The sequence below is a fragment of the Hypanus sabinus genome, chromosome 6, assembly GCF_030144855.1.
Source record: "Hypanus sabinus isolate sHypSab1 chromosome 6, sHypSab1.hap1, whole genome shotgun sequence".
NCBI classification, from domain to species: domain Eukaryota; kingdom Metazoa; phylum Chordata; class Chondrichthyes; order Myliobatiformes; family Dasyatidae; genus Hypanus; species Hypanus sabinus.
In genome coordinates this window covers 87664584-87686356 of record NC_082711.1, presented here as the reverse complement: position 1 = coordinate 87686356, position 21773 = coordinate 87664584, and the positions used below count along the sequence as shown (strand labels likewise).

Genomic DNA, 21773 nt, shown 5'->3' with positions numbered 1-21773 from the left:
CAAATTGATGAAGTGTCTGAGAATTTGGAAAACATATTGTGCAACATACTTCAGGCAACAAAATTTGCTTTGCTATGAATCATCTGTGCCGGGAAATGAATCTCTGCTTTTTGGTTATATTCGCTTCATAAAAGATGAAAAGATGATTTCAAGAGTTGTTGGTTGCAAGAGAATTAGAAATGGATACAAAGGGGGGAGTCAGTTTTTCCAGTTGTTAAGTATTTTTTCTAAAGAGAAGGACATTCCACTCACCAACATTCTTGCTTGTGGAACAGACGGCACACTGTCAATGACAGGACGCCAACGAGGAGTTTTTACTTTCTTGGCAATAGCTGTACCTAACGTATTTACCTTTCACTTTGTAATTCACAGACATATTGTCACAAAACACCTAAGTAATCAACTGCACAAGTCATTAAATACTGTCATCACAGCGGTAAATAAAATAAAGACGCATGCTGTGTATTCTCGACTACTTTGAGAGCTTTCTATTGAAAATGATGAAAGTTTTGAAAACATGCTGTTGCAGACAGATGGCTCTCAAAGAGAAGCTGCCTGAGATCCTTTTAAGTGCGTTTTGAAACTGTGATGAACTTCTTTGAAGGCTTGAATGCTTCATTTAGTAATCAACTCAAAAATATTAGACATGATATTACTTATTTGTCACAATTATTTGCAAAGTTAATGAAATCAACCTTTAACTGCAAGGAAATGATCAAAGTCAAATAATTTTAACCACATTTTTGTCCAAGTTGACCCTACTTATGTGCAACGTTGGCCTTCACAACCTTTTCCAATTTCCAAGCCTCCTGGAGTTAGAAGAGAAAGCTAGAATACTATATGTTGTTCTGACGTGTACTGTGCCCACCTGGGTGAGCTGCATAAAGACATATCAGAGAGATTTCAGGATCTTCTCTTGATCCAGTTCCAGATGGGTAATAAATCCATTCCTGAAGATTTTTAATGAAGAATTAACAGGAAGGATGGAGGAAGAACTGATCTCGCTACCAAGTGACTTTTCAATTGAAGCTGCAGTTCAACAAATTTCTGAATGCTATCCTGCGCAGACAATGGCCAGATCCTTTTCCTCCTCTGTGACTGGTTTTCGATGCCCCTTACATCGTTTCCTTTGGGTTGCAGCTTCTCTTCTTACGTGATTCACTCATCATTCCTCTAAATTCCTTCTGTGAGAAGCTCCAAGCCTTTTGATGTGTGGGTTGCTGACTGCTGAGTGTGAAATCTGTTTCATTATTTCAGTGAGCATGTGGTAAATCTCTGGAATAAATTCACAAAGGATAGAGTGAAAACTATTTTTGTTTTATTAGTAATACAAATCAATGCATTTTGTACACAGTGCAATTCTATAGTGTATATGAATAATCTGGTTATTGTCAGGAAAGAACAGGCTACTTTAGGTGGAGTTTCTAAATCACTTCTCCCATTGTCATTTTAATCATTGTATATCTGAAAGCCCTGTAAGATAACTGCGATAGCTATGCGCATCTTAATTATAGAAGCATAGAACATTACAGCACAGAAATAGGCCTTCTGGCCCTTCCTGGCTGTGCCGAACCATTTTTCTGCCTAGTTCCACTGACCCGCACCTGGCCAATATCCCTCATACACCTCCATACCCCTCTCATCCAAGTACCAGTCCAAGTTTTTCTTAAATGTTAAAAGTGAGCCCGCATTTACAACTTCATCTGGCAGTTCATTCCACACTCCCACCACTCTCTGTGTGAAGAAGCCCCCCCCCCCATGTTCCCTTTAAACTTTTCCCCCTTCACCCTTAACCCATGTCCTCTAGTTTTTTTCTCCCCTAGCCTCAGTGAAAAAAGCCTGTTTGCATTCACTCTATCTATACCCATCATAACTTTATATACCTCTATCAAATCTCCCCTCATTCTTCTACGCTCCAGGGAATGAAGTCCTAACCTATTCAACCTTTCTCTATAACTCAGCTTCTCAAGTCCGGGCAACATCCTTGTAAACCTTCTCTGCACACTTTCAATCTTACTAACATCCTTCCTGTACCTTGGTGACCAAAACTGCACACAGTGCTCCAAATTCGGCCTCATCAATGCCTTATACAATCTCACCATAACATTCCAACTCTTATACTCAATACTTTGATTTATAAAGCCCAATGTACCAAAAGCTCTCTTTATGACCCTATCTACCTGTGACGCCACTTTTAGGGAATTTTGTGTCTGTATTCCTAGATTCCTCTGTTCTACTGCACTCCTCAGTTCCCTACCATTTACCTTGTTTGTTCTACCTTGGTTTTTCCTTCCAAACAGCAATACCTCACATTTGTCTGAATTAAACTCCATCTGCCATTTTTCAGCCCATTTTCCAGCTGATTTTATGATTTATTATCATAAATTTAATTATAAACCTCCATTAATCCTGCATGCATGGGACATTGATCTTCCCAGAATAACAGATTTTTGGATTAATGGATATTACTCCCAACATTTTTAATTCATGTTTTAAAAAAATGAAGCACAGCAACAATTGAGTAAGTTTCTAGGAAATATGGGAATCAGAAGCAGGGAATTCAAAAAGACTGTAGGAACCAGAGCCCAGGAGAGTGGGCAGTGAATGAAGCAAATGCCACCTGGTGACCCAGGTATCAAACCTTCAGGATTTCCGAATGGCCAATTGAAGCATGGTCATTTTAGCTATGAATTCTGATCCTGTAACAGCTACAGTGAGTGACTTTGACAGTAACATTGTAGTGGTGTGCTACACGCAGCGCTGCAATAAACGACATGGAGTCGGTGAACTGCAGTTGCAAAAGAGATTTATTCAAACTTCGCGGCCTCGCTTTAAAGCCTTCCTGTTCCTGCCCTCCCCGAGCGGGAATGCTGTAGGGGACGCGTATTCACAGCCCCGTCCCACGCGCGGGCTTTCCCCCTTGCTGGTGAAGCAGACTGGGCGCCCTCTTTGGGAGAGGCCTCAATGCCGGCGTGCGCCACTTTGTGAGCCGGTTCGAGTGCGCTGGGAAGTGGGTTGCCACATAACCCCCCCCACCCCCCAGAACCAGTGATATACCCCCCCAATGCCCACAGTCTGGGTCGGACTCTGTTTGGGAGGTCTGCCTCTGTGCCCTGGTGCCGGACTCTCGACTGGCTGTGCCACGTCCACATGGACTGGTTTGAGTTGGTCCACCGTGAAAACCTCCCCATTCCCCACAATGTCCAGTACGAATGTGGACCCGTTGTTTCTGATCACCGTAAACAGTCCCTCGTAGGGCCGCTGTAGCGGTGCCCAATATCCGCCCCATCGTACAAAAATGAACTTACAGTTTCACAGGTCTTTGGGTACACAGGTCGGGTTCTGCCAATGCTGTGAAGTGGGTATGGGGGCCAGGTTACCGAGCCTCTAGCGTAGTCTGCCCAGGACTGCTGTGGGTTCTTCCTCTTGCCCCCTTGGGGCTGGTATGAACTCCCCTGGGATGACCAGGGGTGTGCCGTACACCAACTCTGACGACGAGGTGTGCAGATCCTCTTTGGGCGCCATGCGGATTCCGAGCAGGACCCAGGGAAGCTCGTCCACCCAGTTAGGCCCTTTGAGGCGGCCCATAAGAGCCGACTTCAGGTGACGGTGGAAACGCTCCACTAGTCCGTTCGACTGTGGGTGGTAGGCAGTTGTGTGGTGCAGCTGCGTTCCCAACAGGCTGGCCATAGCTGACCACAGGCTGGAGGTGAACTGGGCCCCTCTGTCGGAGATAATGTGGGCCGGTACACCAAAGCGAGATACCCAGGTGGCAGTCAGTGCCCGGGCGCAAGATTTGGAGGTGGAGTCGGTGAGCGGGACTGCCTCTGGCCATCTTGTGAACTGGTCCACGATAGTGAGGAGGTGCCGTGCTCCGCGCAACACTGGCAGGGGGCCCACGATATCCACATGAATGTGGTCGAAACGCCGGCGGGTGGGGTGGAACTGCTGCAGCAGAGCTTTGGTGTGCCACTGCACCTTGGCTGTTTGGCAGTGCATGCACGTTTTGGCCCATTCACTGACCTGCTTGCAGAGTCCCTGCGAAACGAAACTGTTGGAGACCATCCGGATGGTTGTCCTGATGGAGGGGTGCGCTAAGTTGTGAATGGAGTCGAAAACGCACCACCGCCAGGCTGCTGGGATGATGGGACGGGGTTGGCCGGTGGTGACGTCACAGAGTAGGGTCCTCTCACCTGGGCCTACGGGGAGGTCCTGGAGCTGCAAACCGGAGACTGCAGTTCTGTAACTAGGGATCTCCTCATCTGCCTGCTGCGCCTCCACCAGCGTTTCATAGTCTACCCCCGGGACAGGGCTTGGATGTTAGGGCGGGAGAGGGCGTCCGCTACGACATTGTCCTTTCCCGAGACATGCCGGACATCCGCCGTGTATTCGGAGATGTAGGACAGATGTCGTTTCTGGCAGAACAACCAGGGGTTGGACGCCTTTGTGAACGCAAAGGTAAGTGGTTTATGGTCTGTGAACCCGTTGAAGGGCCTACCTTCCAAGAAATACCTGAAATGCCGGATTGCCAGGTATAGCGCCAACAGTTCCCGGTCGAAAGCACTGTATTTGAGCTAGGGTGGTCGTAGGTGGTTGCTGAAAAACGCCAGGGGTTGCCAGCGACCCTCGATGAGTTGTTCCAGCACTCCACTGACTGGCGTGTCGGATGCATCCACTGTGAGGGTGGTAGGGATGTCCATTCTGGGGTGCACTAGCATCGTGGTGTTTGCCAAGGCTTCTTTGGTTTTAATGAAAGCGGCGGCGGACTCCTCGTCCCAGGTAATGTCCTTGCCCTTACCCAACATCAGGGCGTACATGGGGCGCATGATTCAGGCAGCTGAAGGGAGGAAGCGGTGGTACAAATTTACCATACCCACGAACTCCTGAAGGCCTTTGATTGTGTTGGGTCGGAGGAAGTGGCGGACTGCGTCTACTTTAGCGCGCAGAGGGGTTGCCCCGTCTTTAGCAATCCTGTGGCCCAGAAAGTCGATGGTGTCGAGCCTGAACTGGCATTTGGCTGAGTTGATTGTCAGGCCGTATTCACTCAGTTGGGTGTAGAATTGACAGAGGTGGGACAGATGCACCTGACGACTGCTGCTGGCTATGAGGATGTCATCCAAATAGATGAAAGTGAAGTCCAGGTCAGGTCCATTAACCGCTGAAGCATCTGTGCGGCATTCTTTAGGCCGAACGGCACGTGGAGGAACTCGAAAAGGCCGAGAGGGGTGATGAGTGCCGTTTTGGGGACGTCGTCCGGATGCATCGGGATTTGATGGTATCCCTGGACGAGGTCTACCTTGGAGAAGATCTGTGCGCCGTGCAGGTCTGCTGCAAAGTCCTGAATGTGTGGCACAGGGTAGCGGTCCGGTGTTGTAGCCTCGTTCAGCCTGCGGTAGTCGCCGCATGGTCTCCAGCCCCCTGTTGCTTTGGGCACCATGTGCAGGGGGGAGGCCCATGGGATGTCAGACCGCCGTATGATCCCCAATTCCTCCATCCTCTTGAACTCCTCCTTTGCCAGTTGGAGCTTGTCCGGGGGAAGCCTTCGAGCACGGGCGTGGAGGGGTGGCCCTTGTGTCGGGATGTGGTGCTGTACGCCGTGTCTGGGCATGGCTGCCGTGAACTGCGGCGCCAGAACCGATGGGAAATCCACCAGGACTCTGGTGAAGTCGTTGTTGGACAGCGTGATGGAGTCTAGGTGTGGGGCCGGCAACTGGGCTTCACCCAGGGAGAACATTTGAAAGGTCTCGGCATGGACCAGTCTCTTCCCTTGAAGGTCGACCAGTAGGCTGTGAGCTCGCAAAAAAACTACACCCAGGAGCGGTTGGGCTACGGCGGCCAGTGTGAAGTCCCACGTGAACTGGCTGGAGCCGAACTGTAGCCGCACCGTATGGGCGCCGTATGTCCTTACTGTGCTGCCGTTCGCGGCCCTCAGGGTGGGACCCGGTGCCCTGTTGCAGGTGTTGTAACTCGTCGGAGGTAAGACTCTGATCTCGGCTCCGGTGTCGACCAAAAAGCGGCGTCCCGACCACTTGTCCCAGACATACAGGAGGCTATCCCGATGGCCATCTGCTGTAGCTGTCAGCGGCGGCTGGCATTGGCGTTTCCTGGGAATTTGCAGGGCGGGCTACAGCGACAGGCTTCTGCGCCCCTCCGCTGGTGGTAGAAGCACCATTGTTCGTTGGCCTCCTCACCCCTGACTCTGGGGTTAGTGGGCTCTGCGGCCGGGCATGGTCTGGTCTGCTGCTGGGAGCATGGCCTGGTGATCTGTGCGCCGGACGCCCTACTCTCCTTCTTGGCTTTCCACAGCACGTCCGCCTGGGCCGCCACCATCCGTGGGTCACTGAAATCCACGTTGGACAGCAGCAGGCATATGTCCTGGGGCAGCTGCTCCAGGAACGCCTACTCAAACATGAGGCAAGGCTTGTGTCCTCCGGCCAGGGACAGCATCTCGTTCATCAAAGCTGACGGTGGCCTGTCCCCCAAACCATCCAGGTGCAGTAAGCGGGCAGCTCACTTGCACCGTGAGAGTCTGAAAGTCCTTATGAGCAAGGCTTTGAATTCTGTGTATTTGCCGTCTGCTGGGGGAGACTGTATGAACTCCTCAACCTGGGCCACTGTGTCCTGGTTGAGGGAGCTCACCACGTAGTAGTAACATGTGTCATCCGAGGTTATCTGCCGAATGTGGAATTGTGCTTCTGCTTGCTGGAACCATAGGTGAGGTCGCAGCATCCAGAAGCTTGGTAGTTTTCTTTTTTTTAAATCTTTTTATTAATTTTTAAGCAAACATAAATGAAACATGAATACAAAGTGTTTGAGAGTACGTAGTTGATAGTTTAAGTAGACATTCAAATATATAATAATCAATATATATAGCCTCCCAAACTCATAGTATTTATGAACAAAAGAAATAAAAAGAAGAAAAAGAAACAAAAAAAAGAGAAGAAAAAAAAACACTAACCAACATGGGCCAATATATAATGTTAAATACATACAGTAGTGCCAATAACTCCGAACCTCCATCCAAATAATTAAGGATAATAAAAGTGAGGTTTAGGAAAAGACAATTTAACTCATATGAAAATGTTGAATAAATGGTCTCCAAGTTTCTTCAAATTTGACTGAAGGATCAAAAACAAAACTTATAAGGTTTTCTAAGCTCAAACAAGAGATAGTTTGAGAAAACCACTGAAATATAGTTGGAGGATTAATTTCTTTCCAATTCAATAAAATAGATCTTCTAGCCATCAATGTAACAAATGCAATCATTCGTCGAGATGAAGAGGATAAACGACTATTATCCACCATTAGTAAATCAAAAATTGCAGTAATAGGATATGGTTGGAAATTGATATTCAGAACTCTTGAAATAATACTAAAAATATCTTTCCAGTAATTTTGCAAACAAGGGCAAGACCAAAACATATGGGTTAATGAAGCAACATCAGAATGACATCTGTCACAGGTTGGATTAACATGAGAATAAAATCGAGCAAGTTTATCCTTAGACATATGAGCTCTATGTACAACCTTAAATTGTATTAGGCCATGTTTAACACATATAGAGGACGAATTGACTAATAGTAAAATTTTCTCCCACTGCTCAGTGGATATAAGACAATGAAGTTGTTCTTCCCATTCCTTCTTAATTTTTTCTGATACTTCTGGCTGTATTTTCATGATCATATTATAAACCCTTCTGACAAGGATTCAGAGCTAAAATTCTTTCCGTAATGTCCAATGGACATAGTTTCAGAAAAGACTGTAACTCATTATACAAAAAATTTCTAACTTGCAAATATCTAAAAAAAATGGGTTTTGGGTAAATTATATTTATTAGATAGCTGTTCAAAGGACATAAAGCTATCATCCAAAAACAAATCACGAAAACATGTTATACCTTTTGTTTTCCATAAAAGAAAAGCTTGATCCATAAAAGAGGGCCGAAAAAAGTAGTTAGATATTATAGGGCATGATAAAATAAACTTATTCAAACCAAAAAATTTACGAAATTGAAACCAAATTCGCAATGTGTATTTGACTACAGGATTAGTTATTTGTTTATTCAATTTAGATAAAGAAAAAGGAAGTGAAAATCCTAAAATTGAAAACAATGAAAAGTCTTGTATAGATTTACATTCCAAATTTACCCATCGTGGGCAAGCAGCTACAGTCGATTCTTGTGTCCAAAATATTAAATGTTGTATATTAACTGCCCAATAGTAAAATCGCAAGTTTGGCAAAGCCAGACCGCCCTCTTTCTTGGGCTTCTGTAAATACTTTTTTGCCTAGTCTAGGATTTTTATTCTGCCACAGATAAGAAGATATTTTGGAGTCAATAATATCAAAAAAGATTTAGGAATAAAAATTGGTAATGCTTGAAATAAATATAAGAATTTGGGTAATACCATCATCTTAATAGCATTAATTCGACCAACCAATGACAAAGATAATGGAGACCACCTGGTAACAAGTTGCTTAATTTGGTCAATTAAAGGGTAAAAAATTAGCTTTAAATAAATCTTTATGTTTTTTTATTAATTTTAATACCTAAATAAGTAAAATAATCTGTAACAACTTTAAATGGTAAATGTTTATAAATTGGAACTTGCATATTTAATGGAAATAATTCGCTCTTATTAAAATTCAATTTATAACCAGAAAAGTTACTAAACTGAGCAAGCAAGGATGAAATAGCAGGAATAGATCTCTCAGGGTCAGATATGTATAGTAACAAATCATCAGCATATAATGATAACTTATACATCCCCTCCCCATGAGTAATACCCAAAATATTAGGTGATTCCCGAATGGCTATAGCCAAAGGTTCCAAAGCAATGTCAAATAGTAAAGGACTTAAAGGACAACCTTGCCTTGTACCACGGAATAGCTGAAAAAAAGGAGATCTTTGATTATTGGTAAAAACCGAAGCCAAGGGTTTATAGTATATTAATTTAACCCATGATATAAATTTTGAACTAAAATTAAAATGCTGCAATGTATTAAATAAAAATGGCCATTCAACTCTATCAAATGCTTTTTCAGCATCTAAAGAAATAACACGTTCTGATATTTTGAGTGAAGGAGTATAAATAATATTAATTTTCTAATGTTAAAAGATGAATAGCAATTTTTAATAAATCCAGTCTGATCTTCAAAAATGATTTGAGGTAATATATTTTCTAATCTAGTAGCCAAAATTTTACTAAAAATCTTAAAATCCGTATTCAGCAAGGATGTAGGCCGATAGGATGCACATTCAATAGGGTCTTTATCTTTTTTAAGAATTAAAGAAATAGAAGCTTCATAAAAAGATTATGGCAATTTGCCTATAATTAACGCATCTTTAAAAATTTTACAAAACCAAGGAGAAAGTATAGAGGAAAAGGATTTAAAAAATTCTGCAGTATAACCATCTGGACCAGAAGCTTTACCGGAATTCATTGGAAAAAATAGCCTTTTTTATTTGTTTCTGTAATAGGTGTATCTAAGAATACACTATCCTCTACTGTTAATTTTAGAATATACAATTTCCTTAAAAATTCATCTATTATAGAAGAATCGTCAGCAAATTCTGATTGACATAAGGAATTATAAAAATCTTGAAAGGCTTTATTTATCTCTTTATGGTCGATCGTCAGAGTGCCTTCTTGTTTACGAATCCTAGTAATCTGTCGTTTAACCAAAGCAGTTTTCAATTGATTAGCCAATAATTTGCCAGACTTATCTCCATATACATAAAACTGGGTTCTAGATTTAATTAACTGATTTTCAATCAAAGAGGATAATAACAAACTATGCTCCATTTGAAGTTCCACTCTTTCTTTATAAAGTTCTTTGCTGGGGGTCACTGAATAAATCTTATCAATTGCTTTGATTTTATCAACCAATATTTTAGAATTAGTTTGTGTCCTAACTCCAGCAGAGTATGAAATAATCTGTCCACGAATAAATGCTTTAGAAGTGTCCCATAAAATTCCACTAGAGATCTCTGCTGTAGAATTTGTTGAGAAAAACAAATCAATTTGTTGTTTGATAAAATTAACAAAGTCTAAGTATTGCAATAAAATAGAGTTGAACCTCCAAGATTTAGCATTAATAGATGAATCCATTATCTTAATAGATAGCTTCAAAGATGCATGATCAGAAATGGTAATAGAGTCATATTTACAATCGATAACATCTGTAAGTAAACAGTGATCAATGAAAAAGTAATCAATTCTTGAATAATTATGATAAACATGAGAAAAGTATGAAAACTCTTTGTCATTGGGGTGTAAAGAAGGCCAAATTTCAAAAATTGCTGAATCAGTCATAAAGGAATTAATAAGAGAGGCTGATTTATAAACAACAGTTAAAATCCCCACCCATTATCAGCCTATACTGATTCAAATTGGGAAAGGATGTAAATCGACACTTAAAAAATTCAGGACAATCAGTGTTTGGAGCATAAACATTAACTAAAACAACTTTTTGATTAACAAGTAGACCAGTAATAAGCAAAAATCTACCTTGTGGGTCTGAAATTGTTTCATGGTGTATAAAGGAGGTTGAAGAATCTATAAAAATGGAAACACCTCTTACTTTGGCTTGAGAATTCGAGTGATATTGTTGGCCTTTCCAAAACCGAAAAAAGTATTGACTATCCACCTTCCTTACATGAGTCTCTTGTACAAAGATAACATTAGCATTCATTCTATGGAATACTTTGAATATTTTTTTCCGTTTGATTGGATGATTTAAACCATTAGTATTCCAAGAAACAAAATTAATAACCCTATCCATATTGACAATATTTACTACAATTAACACATAAGGTTAAAAAAAAGATGAACTCATGAATCCAGAAGAGGGAAGTAAGTTCAAGGAGGAACTGGAAATCACGGCACTGCAACCATTTTTGTAGTTTCATATGAGCCCATGAAGTAAAACTAAGCAGAAAGCAAGCAAAAAGAAAAGAAAAAAGAAAAATCCCCCTCCCTCCACCCTCAAAACCCCAGGAAAAAAGCCAAAAAGAGGCAAGCAAGCAATCTAACACTAAAATTACCCCCATGTCTCAAGAAGGCAACTCAAACAAAAAAAAGTTGAATAAAAAATACAAACCACCCATATTATAAGAAAGGGTTGGTATAACAAAAATTAAAATATAAAATTAGTATTATATCTATAAAACAAAAGGATTTAAAAAATTTAAAAATTAAAATGATAAAACCCATAAATGAATAATATTGTATTAGTGTTTTAAAAGAAAGTTTGAAACTTATTCAAACACATCAAAACGGATGTGACATTCCAAGCACTAAGGTCTTCCGGGAAGAAGAAACAACATTTTATTTTTAAAAAAATCTTAATATTTAAACGTTAAAAATATAAAAAAGTGTATACAAACTTAGAAGAAAACCCTAATGAATTACTTTCACAACTAACAGATTAATAATATGAAAAAAGAACAAACTCAGAATCAACCGAAAACGGACTTTTACCATGTATAAAAAATACATGTAAGCCATACATTAAAAAAATCATTTTATAAAAGATCTAAATCTATAAACTAATTATTGCATTAGTCAACCCGATAAAATGTTATTCTTCAAGAAATCTTTGAGCATCCGCTGGAGATTTGAACAGGCGATAAGTTCAGTCTTCACAGTAACTCTCAAATGTGCTGGAAATAACAGCGCTTGCATGTAGCCTTCCGGATGAATTTCCGACATAACCAATTTAAAAGCCATTCTTGCCCTTAAAACTTCGGGACTGTAGTCTTCCAGAATACGGAATTTTAAATTTTGAAAGCTGATCATTCCCTTTTTCCTTGCAGCCCAAATCAAACACTCTTTGGTATGAGGATAATGGATCTGGAGAATTACTTGTCGTGGTTTCAAACTTGAATCTGAACGAAAACGAGAAATGCGATGTGCACGGTCGATTATTGGAGGGGAATCCAGTACTTCTGAGCCAAAGACATCCATTAAAAATTTGGAGAAAAAAACAGTGAGATCGCCATTCTCAAATTTTTTGGGAATCCCAATTAACCGAAGATTTTGTCTTCGAGAGCAATTTTCAAGATCAGTGATTTTAGATTTATAACAATCCATCTGTTGAGAAGTCGAAGCTTGCTGTTGTTGCAAAGTTTCAATTATACGATCTCTCTGGCGAGTGGCTTCTTCAAGAACTAAGATACTTGCTTGTTGTTTTTGTGATTCCAGTGTAAGTGCTTGAAGTTTTGCGTCAAATGACTTTAAAATTTCATCGAACGTAGAAAGCTTTGCGGTTAATTTACTCTCCAGTTTTCCAAGTCTGTTGTCCATAAGATTCACAATTGCTTCTAAAGTTACCGGTTCTTTCGTCTGTTTCCATTCCTTTGCTTTTGACATTTCAGCGAGTTGAAAATGATTCAAACAGTTGAAAAAAATTTCATATGTTTAAACCCCTTTAGAATAGGTATAAAAAACTCAATTAGGGGGTGTTTGTAGGTTAAAAAAAAGTAAAAGGATTGGAGCAAAGCCTAAAACCGCTTCACTCCATAAGTGCCATCTTGAGATCCCAGCTTGGCAGTTTTAATGAAACTGCATGAAGATGCGGCGTTGTTCATCTTTGGCCCCAATATTGTTTGGACCGTCGGGGTCACCAATTGTAGTGGTGTGCTACGTGCAGCACTGCAATTAACAACACAGAGTCGGTGAACTGTAGCTGCAAAAGAGATTTATTCAAACCGCGGCCTTGCTTTAAAGCCTTCCTGAATGCTGTAGGGGGCGAGTTCACAGTCCCGTCCTGCGCGCGGGCTTTTCCCCTTGCTTGTGAAGCAGACTTGTCGCCCTCTTTGGGACCGGCCTCTATGCCGGCACGCGCCACTTTGTGAGCCGGTTCGACTGCGCTGGGAAGTGGGTCGCCACAACATCACTATTCTCCAGAGATTATTTTTAGCACTGCTTGTTTACATTTGCATCAGATTAAACAGGAAGCTGTTTGGTAGGCATCAGCCGATATAAAATTGCATTGAAGCATTCTGCACACCACTGTTCCAAAGGAGATGTTGGATTGTGGGTAATTGGGCATTTGGTAAGGTCCAATGAAAAGAAGTTAGGTTTAAGCAGAGTGGCCATTGTGGGAATGGGCCAGTGTTAGAGTGGGGAGTTCAGGCTTTGGAGAGGAGAGGAGGAGGCTACGGATAGCTTTTTTTTTGCTTAAAATTTCTTTCTTTCTCATTGCACAGTTGGAGCAGTGGGGATGGCAGGCAGGGTAGTGGAATGCTTCTCTTGCAGTGTGTGGGAGACCTCCAATGGCAGATGATCACACCTGCAAGGAGTGCATTCAGCTGCAGCTTCTTTTAGACGGTGTTAAGGATTTAGATCTGGAACTAGGTGAACTCAGGATCATTTGGGACAATGAGGGGGTGATAGGACATACAAGGAGACAGTTACACCCAAAGTACAGGGCACAGGTAACAGATTGATGGGGTAAGGCAGATTAATAGTTTGGTACAGACTCGATGGGCCAAAGCGACTGTTTCTGTGCTGTAGTGTTCTGTGACTCTATTTCCAATTAACTTCTGTGCTCATCGAGGTATGTATTTTCGTGTGGGAGGTAAGGTCTCATGACCCATACCAGTCTTAATTATTTTTTTGCTTTTTCTAGAGGCAGAGAAAAAACTCCATTTGCACTGTGCTAACCAAGCTTTAACTTTAAAAGCTTATTTCTTTACATAACTTGTTAAATCTTCATGAATAATAGACCTCACAAATAGCCTGGTTGTTCTAGTAGTAGGGTGAAGCAACCCATGAAGAATTTGTAAATATCTTCCACCCATAGATGATCCCTAGAATCCTGTATTGATGGCTTTTGAACATTAGCTTTAACAGACTAGATTTGAAAATTAACCATTATTTAACTTATAATGTTCTGTTTTTCCTTGCATTTTTTAAATATAATTCTATCCTAACTTTGGATAATTGCTTTATGTAATCTATTGAACAGATTACTTTTGAACAAATGTTATATTTTGTTATATTTGGTCAATGTTGCATAAATGGTTAAAATGTCATGTTCAGTTGAGACTGTTACATTTCCCATTTGCTTACTTGAAAACATTGGACTACTTGTAAATATTTAAAATGTGGCTTGGAATCGGTAACATATAACACTGTCATCCTAGATTTTCCAAGTTAAAACAGGCTTATCTTTTGATTGCAAAAATAAAATATTTGATGTCGTCTTGGTCAGCCAGAAAGAGGTGGAGAGGAAAAGAAATAATATTTTAATATTGACCTTCATGAGAATACATTGAATTATTGTAGACAGACATGTACATAAAACAGATTTTCATGAGCAAAAATATTAATGTGAACTATAAAATTGGAAACAGTTGATTAATTGTAGTTGATATTATAAATTAAATCATAAAATTAATTAAAACAGAATTTTCACTATTTCAATTGAGCCTGTTTGGTTATCAAATGCTTCAGATGTAGGAGTAGCGTAGCTTGATCTGGACAGTGTTGTAATGATTGTAAAACTATTTATTATATACTTGATCCGTTTGGTTTTAATATTTTCCCTATTCTTCTTAGTGTATTCCATCTTTTCTCAAGTGCAATCTGATCGGAATCTTTATCCCTCTTCTGGAGTCCTTTTTGTGCATGTTTTGAAGAGAGAGTACTTCAAAGGGGAATTTCCTCCCTACTCAAACAAACTCGGTGAGTGAGGTTCTCCTAATCCATCTGAGTTACCCAAGGTGTACTTGTAGACTTAGTCAAAGTTTCAAACCTGCTTTTGTTTGGTCCAAGCAAAAGGTAATGTTTAGACCACTGAATCAAATTAGTTTTTCAGGAATTTTGTTTCAAAATATTTTGGGTGGATGTTCAAATAGAACTTAATGTTGCATAAAGCTTGGGAGATGCTAACTTTGGATAGGAATCTGTATTGTTTTGACTACATTTTTGTACGTAATATCAATTTTCAGATTTGTTTTTCTGCAAAAACTCATTCTTTCAGTTTTCTAAAATTATCTGAGTTGAGAATGATTAAAAATAATGGCAGCTAAATTGTAAATTTCTCCACACAAGTACAATTATAACAGATTTAAGAACATAGCACAGATGGATTGGGTTAGGTCTAGTATGCCACAGATGATCAAAGTTTTTTGTCAGCAGTTGCATATGCATAATAACTTGGCTAAGGATAAGTCATCAAGTTCAAGTTGAAAAACTAAGTACATTAAATAGAGATGGAAAAGTCAAAGCAATTAAAAAATAGGTAATTAAATGAAGGCTTTGAAATGCTATAATTCTCATGGCTTTGAGGCATTGACTCTTTGTTGGTCTATGATCTTGAGTGCTAACAACACACTGTACTTCATCAAGAGAGCCTCACTCGTATAAACCTTGCTAAGTGAATATTGGCACATTATTTGACTTTTCGGGCCTTCGTTCCCAAACGAGGCTTTTTTCAGGAATAGGTAACTGAAGTTTATTTGAAAGCAATTAGGAGTCATGCTGTGACAAAGTTTACCTTCATTTCTGTTGGCACTGATCTTATTTGTCATTTTTATTCTGTTATTTTGACTAAGAATTACAAAATTTGGCAGAGAAGAGTACCAGGACTCCAGTCTACATTACTCAGTGGAACCACTAAAGGAGCTAGTTTATAATAAGATTATCCATTATCTACATGCTTGATTTACTGCACTAAGTATAAACATCTTTGCTGATCCTAAGTGGAATGCATTCTTAAGTTACAAACCCATATTAGATTTTAAAAAGTAACCCAGTGATTGAAGTAAAGAAATGCAGGGTTTTGTTTTGGTTTTGGAATTACCTGGCTAACATGTTGCACATTTTTGTTATAGCTGACTCTAGAAATGATCCAATTACATTTAAGACAAACCTAAAAGGATACCCAGACAGGCCTGGCTGGCTACGATACATACAAAGAACTCCATACAGTGACGGAGTACTTTATGGATCGCCAACTATTGAGAATGCTGACAAAACAACAGTAATTGAGGTAACATCATAACCTGATGGATGAAGTGTTGTTGTTCAGGAATTCAGTAGATTGCAGTTTTATAAGTATTGGGTAGTTTTTCAAAATATTGACCTACTTTTCAATATTTGGAAGATATAAAACTATTTTGCAGCCCATATTTCCTTATATCGTAGGAAGGTCATCGAGCCTGTGCTGGCTCAGAGTAATCCTATTCCCCCACTAAATTCTCTTGTAACTTCTCTCCCCATGTTTCCATCAGTTCTATAGCCATCTGTATAAAGGTCAATTTGAAGTTAGCCAGTTAACCAACCAGACAGCAAGTCTTTAGCATGTGGGAGGAAACCCATGCACTCACAGGTAAAACGTTCAATATCGATGAGGGCAGGAATGGACTTTGGTTCTTTGAGCGTGGTAGTAACTCTGCGGTCCTAGTCCATCTTACTGCACAAAATAGAATTTGCACCCCTCATTACGTGAAGTAATGGTAGCAAAATCATTTCCAAATAAACATAAATGAAAAAGTTAATGACCTGTAAATTAGATGTGATCATTGTGATCAAGGAGAAGGTTAACCGGTTTATTAATATAATAGCCATTAGAGGTAAATTCCACTGATACTCAGTTTGGGTACTGCTAGCACCCTTTGACTGCTTTGTGATGTTAGTCAACAATGGTCAGTCAGCTGTGTTTGGAGATGAGCTCACATCTTTGGCATCAAAGAATTATTGACCGTGGTGCCAGGGTCAGGGACATCTCAGATTGGGTGCACAGCATTCTTAAGGGGGAGGGTGAGCAGGCAGAAGTAATCAGAATCAGGTTTATTACAATCACTGGCATGTGTCATGCAATTTGTTAACATGGTACAAATTGGTGCCATTGACATGGGTAGGAAAAAGAATGAGGTCCTGAAGAGAGAATATAGGGAGCTAGGTAGGAAGCTGAAAAGCAGGACCTCAAGGATGGTAAGATTTAGACTACTGCCTGTAACATGTGCCAGTGAGGGTAAGGATAGGGTGATTTGGCAGGTGAGGGTGCAGCTGAAGAATTAGTGCAAGGGGCAGGGTTCAGATGTCTGGTCATTGAGGAAGGTACAATGTACAAAAGCACCCTGTCGCTCTCCTCGCTCGGTCAGTCGGTCGCTTTCTCCGGACTGCAACCGCCGCTGTCCCGGCACGGGAACAGCCTCACCTGGCCAAGGCTTCTGGCGGTGGGCTGGCGGGGGTTGTCTAATGAGGCAGTGAAGCACTCATAACTGCTTTGGTACCCTGAGTCCAAGCACCTTACACTTAAACACAAACGCATTGAGTTTTTCCAGCGGAAAAAACGTGAGCAAGCGGGACAGCAGCTAAGTGCTGAGAGCCACGAAAACTAAATTTTGGAATAGACTGAACATAAGGCATCTGCTTCGAGTATCGCTATATTCCAGTTGTGATTAACACCCCCCCCACCCCCCTTCAGCCTGTCCGCAAGAATATTGTTAACATGAAACCGGTCCGCAGTGCGAGAAAAGGGTGACCCCTGGTGTTCATACGTTATTTCTACTTCCGGATTGCGGGGTTTTACTTCCGGTCTTTTCTGCCCCGGTGCGCATGCGTGTAACTAATCAATTTGGAGTCGATCTTGCCTTTCATTAAGGCTGAGGTAGGGGATCTTGGGCTTAAAAAGGTTGGTGACCACTACAATAGTGCAAGGTACCACTGACTCAATAAACCATAAAGCAAGCGATACTTCACCAAACTTTTTATTCATAGCATGCTGTGGGGGAAGTTATGGACTGATCTCCCAAAGAGCCAGTCCGGACACTGCCCTCCTCCGAACACAATTCCACACAATTTAAATTGATCATTACAGGAAATACTATAATTACGCGAGTTAATACAGTTTTAGAATAGTTTCAATCACACTCTAAGATACAATTAGATGTAAAATCATTATTGGTTAGTTATAATTATTTCTGCCAAGGCTAGCATGGATACAACCTCAGTTCCTCATGTTGACACCTCCCCCTACTCTCAAACGTTCTACCCCCTCCCTTACGCCATCCTTCCCCTATTTAGTTATGTTATACCTCAAAATGCTTTGTGCGACCAGACAATTCTTTATTTAGACCTATGTCTAACACTATTAGGGAACAATGTCTGGTACGTCACTTGTTGCTGGGTAAGGTTCCCTTTTGGCTGTCCAACAGCTAACATAGGGTACCTATAAGGTAATTAATCATCAGCTAATCATTGTCTTTTAATCTATACCCCTATTTACCTATCCCTTTACTCCATCAATGTCAGATCTCTCAAAGGGTGAGTATTTTGGAGGCTCTGACCTTTCCTAAAGCTTTGAACAGGGATAGGAGCAGATTGTGAGAGAAAATATTTAATTGAAGGAAGGTGAATTATAATTTGGGAGCATAAAATGGGAATGGATATATTTAGGGAAGCACACAATGGAAATGTGGAAGTTAGGGCAGGTAAACACAGCTTTGTGAGGGGCAGCTCATGCCTCACGAGTCTGATTGAATTCTTTGAGTAAGTGACAAAACAAATTGATAAAGGCAGAGTGGTGGATGTGGATTTCAGAAAGGCATTTAACAAGGTTCCCCAGGGTAGATCCATTCAGAAAGTCAGTATGTAGAGGATCGATGGAAACTTGGCTGTGTGGATTCAATATTTGCTTGCCCATGGAAGGCAGAGGGAGGTAGTTGATGGACCATATTCTGTCTGGAGGTCAGTGACCAGTGGTGTTGAATGAGGGAATCTGTTCTGGGACCCCTGCTCTTTGTAAGGATGAGGAAGTGGAAGGGTGGGTTATTAAGTTTGCAGGTAGTGGTTAGAATCAGAATCAGGTTTAATATCACTGGCATATGTTGTGTTGTGGCAGTAGTACAGTGCAATACACAATAAAACACTATCAATTACAATAAATACATATATATTAAATAAATAGTGCCGGGGGGGAGTGTGGAATAGGTAGTACGCATGGGTTCATTGTCGATTCAGAAATCTGATGGCGCAGGCGCCTGTTCCTAAAATGCTGAATGTGTGTCTTCCTGCTTCTGTACCACCTCGATACCAGGGAGGCTGGGGCCCTGGTGGAGCTGGCTGAGTTTACAACTTCCTGCAGATTTTTCCCATCCTGTGCAGTGAGTGGACCTTCCATACAAGATGGTGAGGTAACTAGTTGGAATGCTCTCCAAGTTACTACTTTAGAAATTTGTGAGAGTCTTTGATGACACCAAATCTCCTCAAACTCCAAATGAAATATAGCCGCTGTCATGCCTTCTTTGTAATGGCATCAATATGATAGATCTTCAGAGATACTGACAGTCAGGAACCTGAAACTGCTCACCCTTTCCACTGCTGATCTCTCGATGAAGACTGGTGGTTGTAGATAGTGCAGAAATTGTCATAGATTACAGCAGGATGTTGATGGGTTGCGGAGCTGGGCTGAGAAGTGACAGATGGAGTACAATTTGGGAAAAGTGTGTGAAGGGCTCTATTTGGAAGTTTGGATATGGGGTTAATGGCAGGATTTTTAACAGTGCAGAGAAATAGAGGGAGATTTGGGTCCATGTCCAGATCCCTTGGTGTTGCAATGCAGGTTGATAGGTTGGTTAAGAAGGTGTGTGGTGTGTTGGCTTTCATTAGTTGGGGTATTGAGTTCAAGAGCCACAAGGTAATGTTGCAGCTGTATAAAACCCTGGTTAGGCCACACTTGGAGTATGGGGTTCAGTTCTGGTCGCATCATTATAGGAAGGATGTGGAAGCTTTAGAGGGTATAGTGGAGATTTACCAGGATGCTGATTGGACTAGAGTGCTTACCTGATGAGGATAGGTTGAGCAAGCTAGGGCTTTTCTCTTGGAGTGAAGGAGAATGAGCAATGACTTGATAGAGCTGTATAAGATGATAGGCATAGATTGAGTGGACAGCTGGAGACTTCATCCCAGGGTGGAAGTGACTAATATGAGGGGATATAGCTTTAAGGTGCTTGGAGGGGAATATAGGGGATATCATTTAGGTTTTTTTTAAACACAGAGTGGTGGGTGCATGAAATGCAGTGCCAAGGTTGGAGGTAGAGGTAGATACATTAGGGACATTTAAGAGACTCTTGCATAGGCACATGGATGAAAGAAAAACAGAGAGCTATGTGGGGGATTGATCTTTAACTGATGGTTATTTGAGTATATGGTTATATAGAGTAGATTAAAGGGTTGGCACAATATTGTGGGTTGAAGAACCTGTATTCCATGATCTATATTCTATCTCTCAGGTTTATGAAGACATTCTCAAAATATGCAGAAGTTGTCCCTCTAACACACTTCATTACCTTTTGCGTCTGCTATAGTCTTACACTTTTCCATTAACCTCTTGCTATTTATATTCTTCAACGTGAATTTTATTCGCCTGCAGTTTTTTTTCTCTGTACTTCTCTAAATTCCCTTTTAATTATATTTCTTAACTTCACATACGCTTCCAGAGATTTTGGTTCATTAGAAGATTGGTGTCTGTCTCAAGTTTCCCCTTGTATGTTTCTCCTATGCTAGCTGTGCCTTGACAATCTAGGAGCCCAAGATTGGAGAGTACCATTTGTGTGGGAAGTTGTTTACACAGATTCCTCCCTCAATGTCTCTGTTGCTTGGAAACAGATTTATCTCCTTGGTTGGTTCAGTCTGTTGCTAAGTCGCTTTCATTCAACTAAAAATGGTGTTGCCCTAGTTTAGAATCTTTGTTTTTATTTTATCCATAAATATGTTAAATCTAACTAAATAATGATTATGCTCTCCATGTATTTCATACAGATACTCCTTTCACCTACCAGCTCACTAATGAAGACTATATCCAAAATTGCCCCTTATCTTGCTGGATTTATTACACCGGTGTTTAAAAAAAAATATATCCTGAATAAATTAGAGGAATTCTGTGCTCTCTGTAACTTACAAACTGATGGTCTTCCAGTTGACATTCGGGTAACTGAGAGAGGGGCAAGTGTGGAGACTGAATTTTTCTACAAGGTCTTATGCTCTTCACCCACCTTCTTATGCTGGCTTCTTCCCCTTTTCTTTCTGATCGTGATGAAGAAATGTTGACATAGAACATAGAGCAAAGAAAAGGACAGCACAGGAGCAGGTCCTTTGGCCACAAAGTTGTGCTGACTCAATTAAAATTAGTAATCGAATAGACAATTGAACGAATCTCTTCTGCCCACTCAATGTCCATATACTTTCATTTCCCTCACATTCATGTACTTTTTGTCTCTTAAATATCCCTAATCTATCTGCATCTACCACCACCCCAGGCAGCGCATTACAGGTATAAATAAATAAATAAGCATTAAGATATTGCCTCTCGTATCTCTTTTGAAATGACTCTTTCTCACCTTAAACACATGCCTTCTAGCATTAGTTATTTCAACCCTGGGGAGAAAATGCAGTCTATCTACTCCATTTATGTCCTCATAATCTTATATCCTCTGTCAGATATTCTCTCAGCCACTGCTGCACCAGAGAAAACAACCCAACTGTGTCCAACCTCTCATTCTAATGCATGCCCTCTAATCCAGGTAGCACCCTGGTAATCCTCTTCTGCACCCTCTCCAAAGCCTCACCATCCTTTCCTCTAATGCTGGGACCAGACAGCAGCTACAGCTTTACCTTCATCAATCACCCTTGTCATCTCGTCATCAAAAACTCTACCAAGTTAATAAGACGTGACTTGCCCCGCACAAAGCCATGCTGACTCCCCTAATTAGACTGTGGTTTCCCAAATACTTATAAATCCTATCCGTAAGAATTCTCAAC

General features: G+C 41.0%; 1 protein-coding gene across 3 annotated transcripts in view; it reads left to right on the top strand.

Moving 5' to 3' along the window:
* sgce (sarcoglycan, epsilon) overlaps nt 1-21773 on the top strand; it is a 92005-nt gene that overhangs the window by 23806 nt on the left and 46426 nt on the right. For all 3 annotated transcript variants that reach the window (XM_059972569.1, XM_059972566.1, XM_059972568.1), the window contains 2 exons: nt 14565-14690; nt 15842-15999. In XM_059972569.1, the coding sequence (XP_059828552.1) occupies nt 14565-14690; nt 15842-15999 (284 nt within the window). The remainder of the gene's footprint in view (nt 1-14564; nt 14691-15841; nt 16000-21773) is intronic.